Here is a 21,111-nt window from a genome sequence, read left to right as displayed (position 1 = left end):
GAGACCAACCCAAGGACAGAGACTGCAGAAGGCACCAGCCCAAGGACAGAGACTGCAGAAGAGACCAATCCAAAGATAGATACCAAAAAGGGACAGCCGTGGCAGCACCTTGATATTGGGTGTCCGGCTCCTGAATTCTGAGAAAACACAGTTCTCTTGTTTAGAGCTCAGCTTACATTACTTGTTCTGAAAGCTTCAGGAAGGTAATACATGTCCTGTACACTCTTCATCCCCACCTCTTCCTTATCATAGATATGCACAAGGCTGTGCCATGACCTGTGTTGATCAAGGAGCAGATCACAAGAAAAGCTTCTCGTGGTTTGTATCACTTTCAGACCTTCTTAAGTTTGCCAGTATTTTCTCTGCCCCAAATTCTTGACATCGTAGTTATAAAATCAAAATACAGCACTACCTTTAAATCCCAGCTGCACACTTGCTGCCCTGTCAAGGCCTCACTGCCCTTCTATAGTCTAAATCCCTGCCAGATTTAGGGTCCAGGGCAATACTATTTCGTCCCTACACCAGGACTTAATGCATGGTGCCTGCCAAACAACTTGTTGTCCTAAGAGCTCAGTGCTCCTTCTGTTTCCATCTCCCCGCCTATTCTTTGAGGTATGGATTTCTCACTGATCCTCCTGTTGTCAAATATCCACTTTTCACCACTTTTCTTACACTGGCCTCCAGGGAGCCTGGGTCACTCTCCTTAGACAACCAAGTCCCCATTTTCTTCCCTTGGTAACTCTCTAGTAGGTCAAGCACAATTCACTCTCTCTACCCACATTCACTTAAAGCAAACTTAGGGATGAGACGAAGTTATAGAACAGTCAGGGTTCTTACAAGTAGCTTTGACTTCAGCTGTCAGTCATCTTATCGGTGTTGAGGAAAACGCACACATTTTTGGATGCATAAAACCTCTGAAGACTCCAGTGGACCAGGCCTTTGGCCTTTCTAGGACTGATGCCATGGGCCTTTGAAGATGGATGGAGCCAGTGACTTGCTAGTCTCCCCCAGCTCATTCTTCCACATCCCTCAGCAGCTGTTGGCTGCAAACCTGTTTCCTCTCCAGTATTTATTTCCTGAGAGGTATGCCTTTTTTAAATTACTGGCTGCTCTCTCTACCAGCCATCAGCTGACTCGAACACGATTTTGTTCCAGCTAAGCCCCTTCAAGATGCCCAATCACAGGAGAGAGCCTGCTCTAGGAACTCCATTTAAAGTAAGAGCTCTGGCATTTGTTTGGGTCTTTTACTGTCTGTTTTCTCAGCCTCGTCCAATTACAATGATTTTTTTTGATCACTGGATGAAAGAGGCAGGTGAGCATAAGCAGCCTGAGCATGCCTAATTAAAACCAACCCGTAAAGAACTATGAGCAAGGAAAATACAGTTATTCAGTCAAAGAACTACCTAACAAATAGCTTCTGTTACCAAGGCAATAAAGGACATGGCTGGCTTTTTTATATTTTCAATGGACTGAGTGATGAGGCCAGGGGGACCAGATTTTAAAGAGAAAAGAGTACACGGTATGGGAAATTAATGAGTTTCTTGAGTATCTGGTGTCTTATGGCAGTGGGGAAAGCAGGTATGATCCAGTTCAATAACTCAGACTTGAAAGGCCCTAATTTTGATTAGACCAGTACAATCAGTCTTCAGGAAAAAAAAAACCAAGATCACATTTGCTCATTAAAGCAGCAGACATACATCGACTGTGTCCTATATGCTGCCATTCTGCCAAGTGTTAGGGATGGCAGGCATCATCTCTCATCTCTATAACTTCCAGGAAGGGAAGAGAGGATAAAATTTCAGCAAATGTCAGTACTGGGGGAAGAGGTTCTGGTTCCCATTGGTGCTGGCTCTTCGACATTTAACTTAATGTCGTTCCCATTTTTTTTTCTGAAGCTCACAGCTATTTGGCTTCTGTCAGGTCTAGAGAACATACCACTCTGTATTCTTACTGCTAGGAGAAGTCTATAGCACATGCTGACTCGTGGGCTCGGGTGGGTGTGAAGCCTGGTATTAGCTCAGGGAATGAGAGTGGGGACCACTGATTGCAGCGAGAGAGATGGTACTGACCATGTCACGTTAAAAAAAAAATCATCTTATTTAAAGCCTGACAAGACCCGAAGTGTATGTATAGGTGCATGTAATTTCAGCAAGCATTAAATATGAATATGCTACAAGTGTTTCCCATGCTGATGTTAAAGGAATCGTAGTGGGGTGAGGGGTGGGCAGGGAAAGCTTGGCAGCTAGTAGAGATTGGAGGAAACACCCTAGAAGAGAAGCTTGTTAATTTTACTTGATTTTTCCACAAAAGGCTACATTATTATGAGAGATAGCTAGCAATGTAAGATACTAATGCCATGTACAATTGGCAGTTTAGAAGATATTTTAAGATTACTTGACCTTGTGAATGCTTCCAGGTCAGAATACACATGAGTTACCACCCGAACATTAGTGGACTGGACATAGTGTGTGAAATAGTTAGCTTCTAATCACATCCAGTCAACTATCAATGACTGTCATCACGTTAAGTCACACAGATTTTAGTGCTGGTCGGAAGGAACAGTTAGCTCTGGAGGAGCTGGATCAAGGCTGAGACAGACTCACTTTGGTCACTGATATTTTCAGGTTCAGCGTGGTCCTTTAATATGTTATTCAGAGATGGCTCTTCTAAATAAAAGTGTTGACAGTCACTCTTCCAGCATGGCTGTGGCAGGAGCAATGCGGTGCCGAGACAGGCTGTCTCTGAAGTCTAATCCTAGCTCCGGTGTCACCAGCAAAGACCACTGCTTTCTATTAGTGTCTTCCATATGCTTTTTATAGCTCTACTTTTTTAAAAAAAAAATAGCTCAGGGATCGGAAAACTGTGGCCCATGGGCCATATTTCACATTTTTAAGTGGTTGCAAAAGAAATCAAAAGAGAAATAATAGTTCTTTTAAATTAAATTATTTATTCAGTTTTGCTTGGTTGGTTTAAGACAGACAGTGTCTTACATTATAGCCAGCACTGGCCTAGAATACAACATAGCATAGTTAGGCTGGCCTCATTCTAATAGCAATCCTTTTGCCTCAGTTTTCTCTCTCTCTCCCTCTCTCCTTCCCTCCCTTCCTCCCTCCCCTTTGCTCTCATCTCTCTCTTTCTCTGTGTGACTGTTTATCTGCCTATGTGCAAGTATACATGTGTGTGTGTATGTGTATATACATATGTACACATGTATACATATATACATATGTATATACATATACACACACACACACACTCTTGTGGGAAGGAACATGTCTATATGTTCATATGAAGGGTAGAGGTCAACTTTGGATATGATTTCCCAGGAGACCTGTCTCTCTTCTTTTTTGAGACATCATTTCTTACAGGTATGAACTTGCCAAGTAGTCCAGGCTGGCCAGCCAGTGGGCCTCAGGGATCCCTGTCTTCCCACAATGGGGTTCCAGGCGTACCACCATGATCTGCTGTGTAGATGCTGGGGATCAAGGCAGGTCCTAGAGCTCTCCAGGAGTCACTTTACCAACTGAGCTGTCACCTTAATCTTCTAATCTTGTTTTTATTTAAGATACAGTCTCACAGTACCCCAGACTGCTATGAATTTCACATGTATCACAAAGTGAACTCAGATGTAAGACAAGCCTCCTTACCTTAGCTTTCCTAGTATGGGATGGTTAGTGGACAAGTTACTGGCATATCCATTGTCTGGGGCCACTTTTAAGAGTGGATGAACAAGCCAGGCAGTGGTGGCGCATGCCTCTAATCCCAACACTTGGGAGGCAGAGGCAGGTGGACTTCTGAGTTCAAGGCCAGCCTGGTCTACAGAGTGAGTTCCAGGACAGCCAGGGCTACACAGAGAAACCCTGTCTCAAAAAAACAAAACAAAACAAAAGAGTGGATGAACAAAGTTGTATTGGGACCCAGCCAGACACACTCATTAGCTTGTGTTACTATAGTAGAGCAGAGTAGGGGACAGAGACCCTAGGTCTGAAAAACCCGTGACATTAACTCTGGTTCTTTCCAGAAAATGTTCACTGATCTTTGGTCTAGCACAGAGCAGAGTGATAGGGACTGAAGCAGCATGCCCACAGTGTAGAAACATAGTCCCTGCAGTGGAACCATGTGCGCACATGGTTCATAAAAGCTATAAATGGCCACTTGTTCAGATGACACAAGCAAGAATATGAAAGCAGGAACAAACATCCCAAGCATTCTCTTCCTGCCATGCAAATAGCCCCTCCAAAGTCACACTGCAAGGGATTTTAATGTAGGAAGAGAACTGGGAAGCAAAACAAAATCCCGAAAACTTGTTCTAAGGAAAAGAATGTTGAGCCGCCCGCATGCAGATTGAAACAATGCATTGACTTCATGTTCTGAGCATTTGCAAACATACAGCTTTTACAGCGTAAGCAACTCCTACTCCTGCTCTCTAGATGGTTTGAACATTCCCAGAAGACTGCAGAGCTGCCTACAGAACCAGGCAGACAAAGATGGTCACTGCCACTGTTCAGGGACAAATGCAACTGAGTGGATCTTAACATAGCTCTGAGACGAAAGGGGAGGGGAGAGTTTAAGACACATCTATTGTCCAAGTAGATGCCTTAGCAGCATATTGAAATAGTGACCAAGACGATGCCCAAATCTTACATTAAACTACTTACTGAAAGCTTCCCTGTAGCACTGGAGAGATTGCTCAGTGGTTAAGAGCATATCCTGCTCTTGCTGAAGACCCAAGTTCAGTTCCCAGCATCTTTGTCTAGCAGCTCACAACTGCTTATAACTGCAGTTCCAGAGGATCCAATGCCCTCTCTGTTCTCAGCATGCACTGAACTTATGTAAACAGACACCTATAAATGTACATAATTTAAAATAAAACCCAAAGTATCCCCATATTTACATATAAAACATATGGCAAATGTTGACTTGCATTGTAAATTTTATTTTATCTTTAATTATGCACTGTGTGTATCTGTGTGTGAGCGTGTGCGTGTACATGTAGAGGTACCCTCAGAAGCCAGAGGCATTGCATTGCCCTGGTGCTTGAGTTACGGGCAGTTGTGAGCCACCCAAAATGAGTGTTGGTAATTAAACTTGATCCTCTGGAAGAAGAGCAAAACCTCTTAATCACCGATCCATCATCTTCCCAGCCTGTGACTTCCATTTTGAAATGATAGTAAGTTAAAATATCAAATGATATCATGTGTTCAACCCAGGAGTCACAAACACAGACATGACTGATAAAACTTCCATTGGCGATATTATATAATCACCTTCCTAAACCAGAAAATTAGCCAAGTATTTTCTTTCCCAGAGACACCCATGAAACATCTGTTAGAACTATTTATTTCTTGGTTGGCTTGTAACATAACACAGCTGTACTGACTGCCTGAGCAGATTCAAACTTTGGTAAATAAAAATGTTTACAGACTCCAGACCTATGAAATGTTCTACCCAAAAAACACAGTTTTGTACATGTGTGACATAGAGCCAAGGAGTTTGACATTGTGGAACGAGAAGAAAAATCAAACCGGGGAGCTAAGGTCTGACTGACAACACTTTTGATGCTAGCCAGGAACGGGAAACAGTAGAAAGATTATCATGTTTATGTGAGCATGTTACAGGACGGGACAGGAAATAGAGAGAAGTAAACATCTAAACACAGAACCAGCAATCGAAAGACAGTGATTATAGTGTTTAACAAAGTCTTTGGGCCTGAATCTAAACCATGTCCATGATCGGAGGGCACGTTTACAGAGTCAAAAGTTTGCACAATTAGAGACATTTTTGGTTAAAAAACAAAGGAAAAGAAAGAAAAAGGATCTGTAGTGCATTTATTCTATTTTCTGAAGGCCTATGTTTACTAGCTTTTCACTTAGCTCCTGTGAAATCTCAGAACATACTTAGGATTAATCTATTGTTATCAAAAATGTGAAGGATCTACACATTTGTGTGAGGGTACTGGAAATAATCAGCATGTCCAGGATGAAAGGTGCAGTAAATGGTAACCGAACCTTACCTTAGATGCATCACATTGGCCTTTCTGCTTCTGGAAGATTTCCCTACTCCTTGTCCCATTTCCTCCTGTTTCTACCTCTTCTTTTCTCTCTCTGGACAAGGACCAGGTAAGACAGCCTCTGGCATTTGGTCCCAAATGGGGCGATGAGAGTCTGGGATGCTGGCAATAGCCTTTGAGATCTATAATGGGTCCTGAGTGGATGGAAGACTGATTCCCAGCATGGTTTCATATCACACATGTTTCTTGGTGTTTAGACAATGGGCAGTCTCTTACCCAGTGCATACAGGGCATGCGGAAAGAGCCTGGGAGCAGTTCACTCGGTGTGTATTGTCTAAGGAAGAGAACTGGGCTTTGGGGGCTCACAGGACAATAACTTGGTGACAGTTATTCCTAGCAGGTAAGACTACTTCTGTCAAGTGTGTTTTAATTCCACATTGTCATGACACCATGCTGTGACCTTAGAGATACTTGCAATAGGTTTGTAACTGGGAAACTTTACTTAGTGTTCATTTTTATGATGCATTTAAATGTGTAAACAGAAAGGGAGGGACCTTAGATGAAATGCATGACAGTAGGTAGAGGGAACTTATAGAGCCCACCTCCAGCAGGAAGACAGGACATCAAGTGAGGGAGGGGGTTGCCATCCCACAGTCACATCTCTGACCCATATTTGTTCCTGTCTGAAAGAATTACAGGGGTGGAAATGGAGAGGAACCTGAGGAAAAGAAGGTCCAGCAACAGGCCCAAAGCGGGATCCAGCTCAAGGGGAGGTCCCAAAGCCTGACACTATTACTGAGGCTATGGAGTGCTCACAAAAAGGGACCTATCATGACTGCCCTCCAAAAGACCCAACAACCAGCTGCGAGAGTCAGATGCAGATATTTGCACACAATCAATGTACAGAAGCAGCTGACCCCTGTGGTTGAATTAGGGAAGGCTGAAAGAAGCTGAGGAGAATGGCGATCATGTAGAAGGACCAGCAGTCTCAATTAATCTGGACCCCCGAGATCTCTCGAACACTGAACCACCAAACAGGCAGCATACACCAGCTGATATGAGCCCCCCAACACACACACAGTAGAGGACTGCTGGGTCTGTGTTCATTCAGAGATGATGCACATAACCCTCAAGAGACTGGAGGCCCCAGGGAGTTTAGAGGTCAGGTTAGGTGGGGTTGGGGGCAGGGACATCCACATGGAGACAGGGGTGGGGTGGGGAGGATGTATAGGATATGAAGCAGTCAGAGGGTGGATGAGGGGCGGAGATTGGAATATAGAGTGTAAAAATGAAATTAATTTATAAAAAAATGTGTAAACAGTTTCAAATAGATCAAAATACCTTCTCTCACCTCAAAGGTCCAACCTTTCATTTTTAATGGGCGAGCTGAGGAAAAAGTCCTGTTTATTTCAGTTCAAAGGAAGTAACTTCACATGCCTATCTTCTGGAAAATACGCTCCAAATTCTAATATATTGGCTCATAACATAAAATGCTAGCTCATTTAAGTCCTCATAATTACCTTTGTACACAATTATTTTGGTCTCTTGAAACTTTGCCTGTAAATCAGCAACATACTATTTCACATGCACATACAGACAAACTCACACACAGACAAATAGAAGAATGTATAGGCATGTTTATAGACTCTGGTTGATGTAGTTAGTGTCAGCTTGTCACCCTTGAGCGAGTTATTTTTCTGGGTACCCATTTCTTCATGTATTTGACAGAGGTAATCATACCATTTCCATTAAGCACTGGAGGGATTAAAAGAAATGATTCCTGCAAAAGAACCTGGAATGTTCTCTAGCTCATCAGGAAATTACCTTGCCTGAATATATCTTTTTCTATAATCAAGGAATAGTTGATCTTAGGAAATAAAAGCCAGATCCTTTGTCTGAACAACCCTGAGGGACATTCCACTTTCAGAGCTCCACAGGCTGAGATAAGCCTCAGGTCTGTGACTGACAGACAGCTCTGCCTGTCCCAGTCTACGCCACCATTCTCTCACAGGTGAGCCATCTCCAGAGAGCACTCCCAGCAAGAATCCTAAGATTACTCTCCATCACGAGATTTCCCAGAAACTTGATTTAACATTATAGGTAAATTATCTACATAATAATTATAATGTCTATAATTATAATACCTATATTCATAATTATAAATACTTATAGATAAAACATTTATATTCCACATTATCCTGAAGTTGCCTTGAAGGCCTCAGACTTGAAGAGAATAGTGCTGCTAAATCTTCAGATTCTAAGTTGAAAAGACTACTGGTTCTGTGTGGAGCCACATCACTTCCAAGCTTATGAACAAAATCAAGTCAGAGATGGAGCCCTGACCCTGGCTGACCACTGATACTGTAGGGAGCCACATACCTTCCAAGCTCACTGACAGATATCAGCTTAGAGATGGAGCTCTGCTGTTGGCTGTCTAGGCAATGCTGTACAGAGCTGTATCTTTCCAATCTCTCTGACAGAAAGCCAATTAGAGCTAGAGCCCTGCAACGGTTGTTACAAGGCTAAGAAACTGGATGTGCTTCCTGCAGAGTGGCTTACTGATGTACACAAAGTGTTGGGGGCTATGCAGGGTTGTTTACTATGTATAGAAAGTCAGGAAGGCTGGGATGGAGAGATAACTCAGTGCTTAGGAACACTTACTACTCTTGCAAAGGACCCAGCTTTGGCTCCCAGCACTCACATGGCAGCTTACAACCAACCATACTTAATTCTAGTTCCAGGAGATCTAGCATCTTCTGGCCTCCAGGCGCACCAGACACACACATGTCATATGTGCATACATGCAGACAAGGCGCTTATCACATAAAATAAATATAATAGATTTTAGGAAGTTAGGAAGGCACAACGGCACAGCTTCTACATTTTGAAATCTTCCTACTCCTTCCAACTTGAGAGCTCCTGATGAAATCTGAAGCTGGCACTAGCTTTGCTCGGGACTGCAGCTGGTGACCCACCAAGAAAGGGAAGGGGTGGAGAACAGCAAGAAAGCCTGTGTTTCTCTCTCTTTGCAGACTGGGAACATGAATAAGCTGGTTACTAAATACTCAGAAAGAAAGCAGCTGGACAATAAGCCCTCTTGTATTCCACTCAAAAGGAGCATGTCCTCAATGGGTGTAGCCTGCCGTGGGAGTGCATTGCCAATCCCAGAGACATGGAAAACCCATGGATCCACCCCATGGTGGTATCAGCATTTTGAGAAGATCACAAAGGCCAGGCTGTATGAGGTGCTGGATTCTGGTGACAGTACCCATGTACCAGGATCCAGAGACCAAGGCAGACAAATAGAAGGAAGCTTGCTTGCGAGATGTCCTTCCACTTTAGCCGCAAGAGTCACAGAACCAGTAGAGACCTCACAGAGCACTTGCTACTCTTGCAACAGCGCAACATTGTTGCATTGGAAGGACAGTCTCTCTCGCACAGCTGGGTGAGGAGGCTGCTGTAAGAGCCAGTCAGGAGGCTGCTTCCCGCCCATACTGAGGGCAGAGACTTCTGAGTTTTTTTAAGTCCCACAAATGTATGAGATTCAATCATTGCATTATGAAAGAAGTTGAACAATACATATAGCAGTAGGAGTCTGATTATTTTTCCTTTTTCTTTTTTCTTTTTGATTTTCTTGTCAATGGTTTATTTCTTTTCTTTTATTGGATATTTTCTTTATTTACATTTCAAATGTTATTCCCTTTCCAGGTCTTCCCTCTGGAAAACCCCTGTTGCTTCCCCTCCCCCTGCCTCTATGAAAGTGTTCTCTCACCCACCCACTCCCGTCTTCCCACCCTGGCATTCCCCTACACTGGGGCATAGAACTCCCTCAGGCCCAAGGGCCTCTCCTGCCACTGATGTCCAACAAGGCTATCCTCAGCTACATTTGCGGCCAGAGCCCTGGGTCCCTCCCTTCTTTGGTTGGTGGTCCAGTCCCCGGGAGCTCCGGAGGTCTGGCCAGTTGGCACTGTTTTTCCCCCCATGGGGCTACAAACCCCCTCAGCTCCTTCAGTCCGTTCTCCAACTCCTCCATTGGGGACCCCGCTCAGACTGAGCCGTCTTTTCCTCTTTGGCCATCATTACTTTGAGCCTCTTTTCCCTCTACTCTTCTGAGAGGTTATTCTGAGAAAATCAGTGCATCATTACTCCATTAGCAATTCTGTCCATTTTGTTAACAAAACAAGGAAGACTCAGTCCAAACACATTTCATGAAGCAGAGAACAGTTACATTTTCTTTCTCAAGGACTGTACAGTAAAAACCTGCCAACATTCCTTTCTCAATCACATTTCCCAAAAGCTTAGTACTTGGACATAAATGTTCACTCTGGCCTAAAGTTTGGCACATCTGACCGTATATTCTTCAAATTTGCCAATTTGGCTGACATTTTGTTTTTTTGAAAAAGCAAGTGGAGAAATTGGAAAGAAGGAAGTGAGATGTTGTAACTTGTGGCACTGTTCAAACAGATAATTCATTTCATGGACAATAAATCTATTAAAAAATCCACGCCAATTTTGGTAGATTGTTTTTCCACTTAGTATTTTACAAGTTTGAGATCTGTGTAGAAATATGATATGCAAATGAATATAAATTCATATAATACAAAGTAGCCAGTTTCCAAATTCTGTTGAAAATTGTTGATTTCTCTTAATATTTTTTAGTTTTAGACATTTCAAACTAATGCAAGAACAAATAAAACCAAAATTCCTCATATAGGAATATGTTCTAGAGACATATGGTACATGAAGGTAAACTGCTCTCATACAATGTGCATACATGCTTGTAGTGCTAGAATAAATAAGGAGGAGCTTGTGGGAGGTTCTCACCAGCTTTGCTGAGCATCATCATGAGCCAATGGGATTAGAGGACTTAAGTGTCTCTTATTCAGTAACACGTCTTGGGTATGTAGACTTCGATATTTCGTCCACAAAGACAGGTGTGTTGGGTCTGTATTCATTATGTGTTGTGTGTAGGGTGGGTTTCTCAAAGTAACAACTGAGAATGTTACAGAGAGAACTGATGTACAATACAGGCTTGTCATTCATATACATAATATATGAACTCATATGAGTGATATACATGTTGTATGTATATGAATGATATATATGTAATATATATACGTGTGTGTACATATATATAAAACAAAGTGCCAGCCATACATCTACAATCCCTCCTTCCTTCAATTTTTGATGGATGAAAACATTCCATTGTAACCCCTCAATTTCCATGTTAAAATATACCACAGTTGGAAAATCTGAAAGCTACTCTATTGTCATTCTCATTTGAAAAGATAAATCAAACACCTTGCTGTTTGTAAATAATCCTGCTTTTGCAAAAATTTTATGTTAACTATGTGTAATAGGTCTCCATATTCTTATACTGGGTACCAAGGTACTTGACTTGAAATGTCACTCTGTCCCAAGACCCTTGATTCTCTGTTGTGTGGATGCTTCCAGCTTCCTCTCCCGGGCTCAAATGGCACAATTCTCTCCACACTCTATAACCATTCAGAATGATAAATCTCAACTCGCAGGGTTCTGTGTATTGCCTTGAGGATTTAGACAGCACCCTGTCTCCATGGAGCCATGAGCTCACTGAAAGAAGGACTATGAACATATCAGCGAGGCTGAATCTCCTGACACCTTTTACAAAAGGCATTGTCAGACTTCTCATCACATAGTTTTCACTGTGGTATATATCACAGGCTCTACATCATATGAACTATCTGTAAAACCTGTGCCCAGTCACGGCATATTGGAAAGACCTGAAGGCAGACACTGTCTAACATAGGTTCAAGTATGTCCGTCTAACACCGGAGGCTTCTCAAGGAGCTGAGATCTATGGGCAGCCGGTAGACTGACTGGGTAGGTAGACCCCAGCATTTTTACTGGAGATCAAAAGCCAAAGCCACCCATTTAATACCATGGTGGTTTAAAAACCAACAGGCCCTGGTGTGAGAGAATAAATAGCGAAAGAAATTTCCTCTACAGATACTTCAAAGCCTCTGCAACATCTGGAATCCGGCTCCTTAAGGGATATTCCTCTAAGAAGTAAGAACAAAAGGACTTTAACAGGGCAAACAAGAGTCAGGTTTCTTACAATGTGTTCTCCCTGGGGGGAACCAAATAATACAACACATCTGACTAACCTTTCTGCACTTGAGCTGCATTAATTAACATTTAGTCATGGATTCCATCTTGAGCCTGATGAACTCAAGGCTACAGCTGTTTTCATTGAGGGGGAAAATAATGCTCTCACACTTTAGATTCCCAGACCTTATAAATCTGAGAAAATATGTTTGATTGGCCACTTTTGCACCAGCATAATTGACACAAATTACAAATTATACATACAGATCAATACATACCCACCCTACACTGCATTGAGATCAGTATAAACATCACATCAACCAGATTGTCCAACTCTATCAAAAACTGTATTCTTAACACTTTTCTACTTTTATCAAGGTATAAGGATATGCTGAAGAACTGATCAATGATGTAGACCGTGGCATTGGAAGAGCAGTTCTGGGCGATTCTAAAATTTAAAAAGAGCTCAACTACATACATTAAAATGGTGGGAGCCGAGAACTAAGAAGATGAACAGATGTTGCAGATATTGAGCATGGATGCCCCGGTAGACCCGCCCTCAGTTCCATGGGCCAAACATGTACAAGCAAAGTGGAGACAGAACTGTAATAATGCTTGCAAATAATGCTTTGTAATAATCCATTAAATGATTTTTCTTAATAGAAAAGGTTTATTCGAAAAGAAGTATTTGCTGGGGAATTTATCAGATAATCTTCTGGTAACACATTTGACCAGTGACATTATGTCATTTCCATCACAGGATCCCTCTATAAAATAAGACTTCTCTTACACAGTCCGTTACAATACAGCTTGATCAATTCTGGTCAAATCAGGAGTCTCATGGGCAACTGAATCATTCTGCAGCCATGAGCATGTGTGTGTACACACATGCTATTGGACAAATGTGGGATGATTGTCTGTGTAGATGACAGCCAAAAGTAAATGCTTGCCCTCTCAATTTTCAGCCAGAATTGACGATCAAAACCAGACAGACACATCTTCACTTTCCTCGACACAGAGTAGTGATAATTAAATCAAAGCAGAAAATTTATCTTACCTGGAACTACTTCAAAAAGGAACTTTCCTGGGTTTTCTTCATTGCACGGATGCTCAATGACTTTATTTCCAGGCAGAAAAATAGTCCCCTGCAAACACAAATGCCCCAAACATCAACTTAGCAGCAAGCACCACATAGAAGCAGCACTGAGCATCTAAGTTGCTGGGTGTCTGCAACCTGGTCAGTGGTCATGTGCACCAAACACTCTCATGTTTACGGAAATCAAATTCCATAAGCCAGAATTATATTCATTTACCTTTAGTACATATTTTTGAGTAGCTCATTTGCATTAGACAACATTAACTCTGGGATCATTTTATGCATCAAGTTATGATGTGGATTGTGTGCCATCAAATTTACTGAGCATTCTACCAACACTATAATATTCAATGGTTAGGCTAATCTAAAGCAGTCAATATTATTTTCTCCCATTTCATGGTTGTAAAAAATTAAAGTGACAGCATTAAAGAAACTTAGTAAAATTTCAAATTGTCCTCCCCTTGTGCCACAGTTGATTATGTGAGTGCAAGATCGGAAATTTAATACTAATGCAGTGTTTGGGGGAGTTAGGTCATCAGGAGGCATAGAAGTCCTAAGACTTCTTCAGAATCTAATGTTGATGGCCACTATGGGAGCGAGTGAGGTTGGGACTTTATCTCTTCTCTCTGCCTTTCAGCATGGGGAGACACTCTGAGAGGATGCTGGTTCCCTGAAGGTGACCTTTACAGCATCTAGAACTGTGAATCAGCAGATTTATGTTCATTATAAAGTTCCCAGTCTCAGGCTTTCTGCTATGATAGTGCAAAAACAGACTGAGATGCTTTGATTATCCCTTCTGTTAGATTTTTCTCTCTTCAGTGGATCATTCCCACCAGTTTAGACACACATAAATGTCTATTCCATTTTTAAAAGTTGTCCTGAATAACTCTTTCCATATTATATCCTATTTTCTATTTATCTAGAAGAAATGCCACTACTGAATCATTTGTTCATATATAACTTTGTCGCCTTGTCTTTGCACCTGTGATTCAGGATACTCGACTCAAGCTACACTCTTGACAGTGTTCAGTTCTCAATGAAACGTCGATCTATTGGCAACTGTTTCTTTGCATTTTCTTTATTTTGTTTTGTTGAGACAGGGTCTCACCCTACAGCTGTGGTTGTCCTAGAACTCACTTCATAGATCAGGCTGGCCTTGAACTCAAAGATTCACCTGTCTCTGACTCCTAAATACTGGGATTAAAGGTGTGTACCACTCCATTTGAGTTCTGACCACTGGTTCTTGAAGCACTTTTTTTCTGTTTTGGTTTTCTTCAGGTGTATCTCTTGCATCTGTTATTAGAGTCTCATTTGCTGACTTTAGTTTCCCTTGCAGCATTAGAATTTTTCAGATATTTGCCTAATGAGTCTATCTCTTCTGACAATTTCTTAGCTGATAGCTCACAGTCCTCCATGCCTAGAACATCAATAACCAAGGATGAGCTGTTTAATATCAGTTTATCTATAATAAAGGTTCTCCTTCTTAGACTACAAATCCGAGAGCTTATTTGGCATTTCTAATCATGTATTTCAAAAAGTATTTTAAACTCAATTAAATTAAGTTAAAATTAAAATAAAATTTAATTTGGTCCTCAGTGTGAGGTCCCTATCTGAATGTCATGTAGCATCCTTCACTATGTTGTATACTACAGCTATGGAAATAGTTGTCTATATTCTGCCCCTGTTTGCTGCAGGCCTGCCCTGCTTTGTGCCAGTAAGTACAACCTTTAAGGCCAATATGCCTCCCATCTTCATTGGGGGTCTATACAATGCTCTCAGCATCTTTCAATCCAGTATCAATGCAATCTGGGTATCCTTTAGGAAAACACGTTTAACCCCTCCTTTCCTACATAAAATAGCTTGTGGCTTGTATATGCTCCAGAATGAAGATGTCAATGACCATTTCCCACCTATTTCTCTAAGCTACATTTCTGTGGTTTTCCTATGATCTAGGTAACTTCTTTTCTATAGAAATCCTATTATGTTCCCACCACACTAAGAGTTTATCTCTCTGGTCATTTGATAGACACAACATATGTTTACATTGATTGATTCTCAATATACCACTAGTGCCCAGCATGGTACCAGCAGAGAATTAAAATCCAGTAAGCATACAGTTGAGTATAGTAAAGCTGTATTCTGGCTGGAGATGGCTTGGTGGTTAAGGGTGTGTATTGTTCTTACAGAGGATAGGATATATGCTTGTTTCTAGAGCCCCTTGCAAAGCAACGTACAGTTGCCTATAGCTCCACATGCAAGGGATTCTACCCAGAGAGACTCTGCAGACTCCTGTGTGTGCACACAAGGCCAGCACCCATGGCCGCACATAATAAAAACAAAATAAGTTATAATTTAAAAGCCATATTAAAAACTACATTGGACTAAAAAGCCCAGGATCTTACCCTCTGTTATATATATCATCTATTTTTCTCAGTTTGAGGTAATACTTAGTCCAAGTGGTCTTTTACTCAACTCTAGTCCTGTCTAATTTGGCACAGAAAATTACAGTCATCCCTGTGTTCCCTCCTGGGCTTGCATTGAATGATAAGTGTTAGTTCCGGTCTTTAAAGTTCTGAACCTTCCAGAGAAATATATAGGGCAATATTCCTGTCTGATTTCAGCCCCATTAGTTTCATTGACCCTCATAATACTTCCTGATGCCTTATTTGTCTCATAGACTTCATTTGTGAATGACATCATTGATTTCTTGCTGGGATCATAAATTGCAATCCATCCAGAGTACAAGGGTTCATATTTTCTATGTCAGGGCTCTATACCTTAGCATAATGTTCAACCTGCTGCACTCCAAACTTCAGTGGTCTAAAAGAAAAAAACCTCAGAAACAGGGAAGGAATATAACAATTCCGATGGTTCAGAATATGTGGAACCACATGCTAATAACTAGCATATTCAGACTGCAATTACATTTATGTTTATCTCCAATGGAAATAACATTTTCATATAGTATCTGTACTGTCTGGTTATGTGTGTTAACTTGATAAAAGCTGGAGTCATCACAGAGAAAGGAGCCTTCCTTGAGAAAATGCCTCCATGAGATCCAGCTGTAAGGCATTTTCTCCATTAGTGATCAAATGGGGAGGGCCCATTTTGGGTGGTGCCATCCCAGGGCTTGTAGTCCTGGGCTCTATAAGAAAGCATGCTGAGCAAGCCGGGGGAAGCAAGCCAGTAAGTAACATCCCTCCATGGCCTCTGCATCAGCTCCTGCTTCCTGACCTGCTTGAGTTCCAGTCCTGACTTCCTTTGATAATGAACAGCAATGTGGAAGTGTAAGCTGAATAAACCCTTTCCTCCCCAACTTGCTTCTTGGTCATGATGTTTGTACAGGAATAGAAACCCTCACTGAGACTGCATCACTGCAACTTCAAAATGCAACATTGGTAAATACCATCTTTCATAGTTTGGCAGCTTACAGTCGGCAAAAGAAAATAGAATTGAGAAGTACACTGGCACTTTTGACTTCAGCTTAACTTGCTATTAAGATGAAATCTCATCTCTAGTTAATATCAGGAAGTCAAAGTCACAAGAGATTAGAGTAAGTTTAGATGTTATTGAAAATAGACATAGGGATTTTTTTCCTTTGTATTTAGTCTGGAAAAAAAGCCTGTGTGTGTGTGACAGTGCTCCGGGCCAGTAGTCTGATAGGGAGCAGGGAGCCACTTACTGTCTCGGGTGGGTGCCTGGGTGCTGGGGACTCTGAGCCAGCTTAACCTTACTATTCATAGTAAAAGTTTATGCTTGCTTGAATTATTATTTAATTGAATTTAAAAAAAAACTATTCAGAGCCTAGCCTTGCAGAGACTTGAAGTGCCAGGGTGGGGGTTCCTAGGGGGTCCCCACCAGCTTGGAGGAGAAGGGGAGGGGGAAAATTATGGTAGGAGGCATTGAGGGGGATGTGAAATGAATGGATAAATAAATAAATAGATAAATAAATAAATAAATAATTTAAAACAACCGAGATGTGATGTCTGTTTTTGCTGTTGTGCAAGAGGACTTGAATAATGGTCTCCCAAGGATAGGAGCGCCTGATCCCTGGACCCTGGAAGGGTTAATTCATCAGAAGAGAAACTCTGCAGATGGAATCAGATTGAGTATTCTGGGCTGGGCGGTGGTGGCACACGCCTTTAATCCCAGCACTTGGGAGGCAGAAGCAGGCGGATTTCTGAGTTCGAGGCCAGCCTGGTCTACAGAGTGAGTTCCAGGACAGCCACGGTTAAACAGAGAAACTCTGTCTCGAAAAACAAAAAACAAAAACAAAACAAAACAAAAAAACAAAAAAACCAAAAAACAAAAACAAACAAACAAACAAACAAACAAATTGAGTATTCTGATAAGAGATTATCCTAGACTGTCTAAGTGAGCCCAGATTCTAATCACAAGGATTTTTAGACTAGAGGGGCAGGGGTGTGGAGATTTGATACCAGATACCAGAGGCCTCATGAAATCCGAGCTAGACAGAACTAACAGCCACAGTTTGGGGACATTGAGAGTACCCAAAAGCCCGAGGCAAGGGTCCACCATCCTCCTAGAATCATCATCCCCCTTCTTGATCTAAAACTGGGAGAGAGTGTACAGTTTCGTTTAAGCCGTAAGTTTAAACTCTTGTGCCTCCATTAGATGTAAATTGCAAGTTGTTTTACCTATGTTTCTGAGTGGTTACTAGGTGCAGCACATAAGAGAAGCCCCCACTTCAGGGAAAGACTGAGAAATATTCTTCCAACAACCTCTAGGAGGAATTTACAAACCTCCCAGGATTCAAAGAAGCCCAGTTTTCAAGTTGGCAAAGAATACCTGACTTTTCATTACCCACTTTGTTTTGGAGAAAATCCGTAGTGGGAAAGGCATCCAGAGTGATGGCAGTCTGGGAAATCTATCTTCACCTAGCCCTCTCATCTCACCAGGATGCAACTGTCCAACCAGCATCATTTCAGGGCCCGGAAGCACAGGGCAAATTCCTTGGCGTGTTTACCAGTCCTTATTCTGGGAAGAATGAGGTCCACTTCTGACCCTTCTCAGTCCATTGCTAGGCATTGTCTTGCACACAATCATTGTATAGCACTTATTTCTCATAGGAGAAGAAATGTCAGCTGTTCAGAAGGCAGGAGGAACAAAGTGGTGGCTTAGCAGGCTCTCCCTCTCTCTCTCTCTCTCTCTCTCTCTCTCTCTCTCTCTCTCTCTCTCTGTGTGTGTGTGTGTGTGTGTGTGTGTCTGTGTGTGCACGTCTGTATGTATGCGTGTTACACATAACAATAATAATCAAAGAAGCCGGCATGAATTTGAGAGGAAGTGGAGGTGAAATAGAGAGAAAGCTTGAGGGGCGGAGGACTGGGAATGGTGTGAGTACCACTTTCAGAGACAGAATCTCAAGTATTTTATTTGGAAAGTCACAACTTCAAATATGGTATATAATAGAATAAAAAGAAGAGGAGGAGGAAGGGGGAGGGAGCAGGAGGAAGAAGGGGGGTGGGAAGAAAGTGGAGGGGGAGGGGAAGAGGCTGTGGCTGTCTTGGGTATTTATGTCTCAGAATGAAACAAAACAAAGGGAAAGTGTCAGCATTGTAGAATATTTATTAGGGGAAAACTCTTAAGACCCTAGAGTAAGAAATCCAATAAGCCATCATCAATGGACCAGAAAATTGATGGCAAAATAGCCCCCATTTAAGCCTTATTTTAATTAAAACCTCAGCACATTTAAAATTTTAGTGGAAAAGACCTAGAACTAACCTTGAGAGAAACTGTCTCACAGGTAAATCTAGCACCAAATTAAGCGAAGATGCATGCGGACTGAGATGATCTGAAAGGTTTGTTTAACAACGAAGTCAAAGTATTTTTGGATTTCTTCAATGCCATCTCATTCATTTTCACATTAAAACAGGAAGCTGGAACAAAGCCACCACAGGAAGGAATCCTCTCAGGGCTGGGTAACAAGGTGCTTTTACATTGTCTTTCTAAGATAATCATTCCGCGTCAACTTGGGAAACAACTGTCACCTTGAAACTATTTTAACATTGTATCTGTTTACCAATGAAACTGCAAACATGGGGGAAAGCCCACAGAAATAGTAATACTCTTTGGCTATACAAGTGCCTTATTATTCTTTAGTTTCTTTGTTACTCCAGAATTCCTAGTTAGCAAGAATATTACTTTTTAAAAATATAAAATATAAAAATATAAAAACTGAACTTGTTATGTCCAAAACTGTTCCAGTTAATTCACAGAGCTAAGGTTGTAGCATGAGGGTTTTGTTACTCTGGACAAGAGAACCCAGTGCCTGGGAAAAGAGAACCTAGTGAATATAGCAGCTTAAACACACACACACAAATATGATATCTGAGTATTAGTGCAGGATGAAATTGGGTATAGATACAGACTTCTTTTTACTTATTCCTGTCCTTCTTGGCAGAACAACAAATTAAAAGGACCTCAGACATCCTTATCCTTCTCAGTTATCAAAATATCTTCAAAGGAATATGAGACTGAAGGTTGAGGTTCAATTGTCAAGCATTTTACATCTCAGAAATCTTATTGAACTCATAGATGTTCTCACAGATTATCATAGGATTTGATATGTGAGTCCCTCATGTCTGTCCTAAGCTATTCAAATGTTACTGTTTTCTTTCTCTAATTTAACCGTGTGCTCAATTGTGTGCGTGTTTATAGACAAAGGGATAGATAGGTAGGTAGGTAGATAGATAGATAGATAGATAGATAGATAGATAGATAGAGCATAATGGTTTTGTTACTCTAGATAGGCAGACCTGTGGACTTCAGAGCTGAGAATATATTAGATATAGTAGCTTAAACACATGCAGAAATATGATATTTAAGTATCTGTACAAAATAGAATTGTGTAGAGATTCAGATTTCTTTTTACTTTTTACTTCACTTCCAAATACTCATTTCCCCCCAGGCCCAAAGCATGTAACTGGAAGCAGTGTGGTCATCTTATTAACATCTACCTTCATTTCGCTGTCATTCATCTTAACATTCCAATTGCCCCACTTCTTAGACACATGGAGTAGAAAGCCTTTCCTGTCACTCCTCTGATAGCTGCTGCTTTTGTTTGCAGCGCCGCATATGAAACCCAGGGCCCCCGCACATGCCAGGCAAGCCCACTGAGCTACATTCCCAGGCCCTTTGCTTCTGTTTTAGCATCTCTTCATTTCCTCTCTTAGTGTTGTATCATGACAGAGCCAGAATTTCCATCCATCCCTTCTTGAGGTCAGACAGTGCTTTAAGAGCTGAAGATGTAGCCTTAAAGAAAGTATATCCATATTACCATTCATGCCGCTAATATTCTGATTAGAAAAATATACACAAACACCTTTATATGTAAGTAGGTTTAAAAGCACAAAGGAATCATTAATCATTAATTGGTATAATCAATTAAGGTGAGGTGTCAAGTTTGTAAGTGTCCAGGTACTTGCTTTAGAATCACTGGCCAAGAAAGTCTTCTATCAGTTGACAGCTTTGCAGAGACCTCAGTGCTGAGAACCGCCTTCCCATATGAAATGCAAAGGAAAATGGCAATATTAGGGATGGGGGGCTGGCTGACGGGGTCCCCTTCACCTGGATTTTATCCTGAGTGCAGTGAGAAGCTTTAGAAGGGTTTTGATCACTGGACCACAGGATCTGTATACTTCAGAGAAAACTGCGTTGAATTGATAACAGACAACGTCTATAGGAGGGATGGAGGAGGAGGCAGGAGCTTTTGTGAGTCTGGAATCCAAAGCAGCAGCCTCTAAGCTGAGGACGAGAGGACGAGAGGACTTAGCTGCAGCACATTTAGAAGGGAGAGCGGAGATAGGCATGTTAGCTCTGAGGCTTGGAAAGAGGGGAGGAAAGGCTAACGCGCAGACCTATGTGAGGCACGGAGCACTGGTGATCCCACACACTGTGA

At 41.7% G+C, this 21,111-nt stretch overlaps 1 protein-coding gene across 3 annotated transcripts in view; it reads right to left on the bottom strand.

Annotated features, from left to right (window-relative positions):
• Arhgap24 (Rho GTPase activating protein 24) overlaps positions 1-21,111 on the bottom strand; it is a 713,998-nt gene that overhangs the window by 228,986 nt on the left and 463,901 nt on the right. For all 3 annotated transcript variants that reach the window (XM_031337011.1, XM_031337010.1, XM_031337012.1), the window contains exon 3: positions 13,155-13,242. In XM_031337011.1, coding sequence (XP_031192871.1) covers positions 13,155-13,242 — 88 coding nt within the window. The remainder of the gene's footprint in view (positions 1-13,154; positions 13,243-21,111) is intronic.

The sequence above is a fragment of the Mastomys coucha genome, unplaced genomic scaffold (assembly GCF_008632895.1).
Source record: "Mastomys coucha isolate ucsf_1 unplaced genomic scaffold, UCSF_Mcou_1 pScaffold22, whole genome shotgun sequence".
NCBI classification, from domain to species: Eukaryota; Metazoa; Chordata; class Mammalia; order Rodentia; family Muridae; genus Mastomys; species Mastomys coucha.
This window is presented reverse-complemented; position numbering and strand designations above follow the sequence as displayed.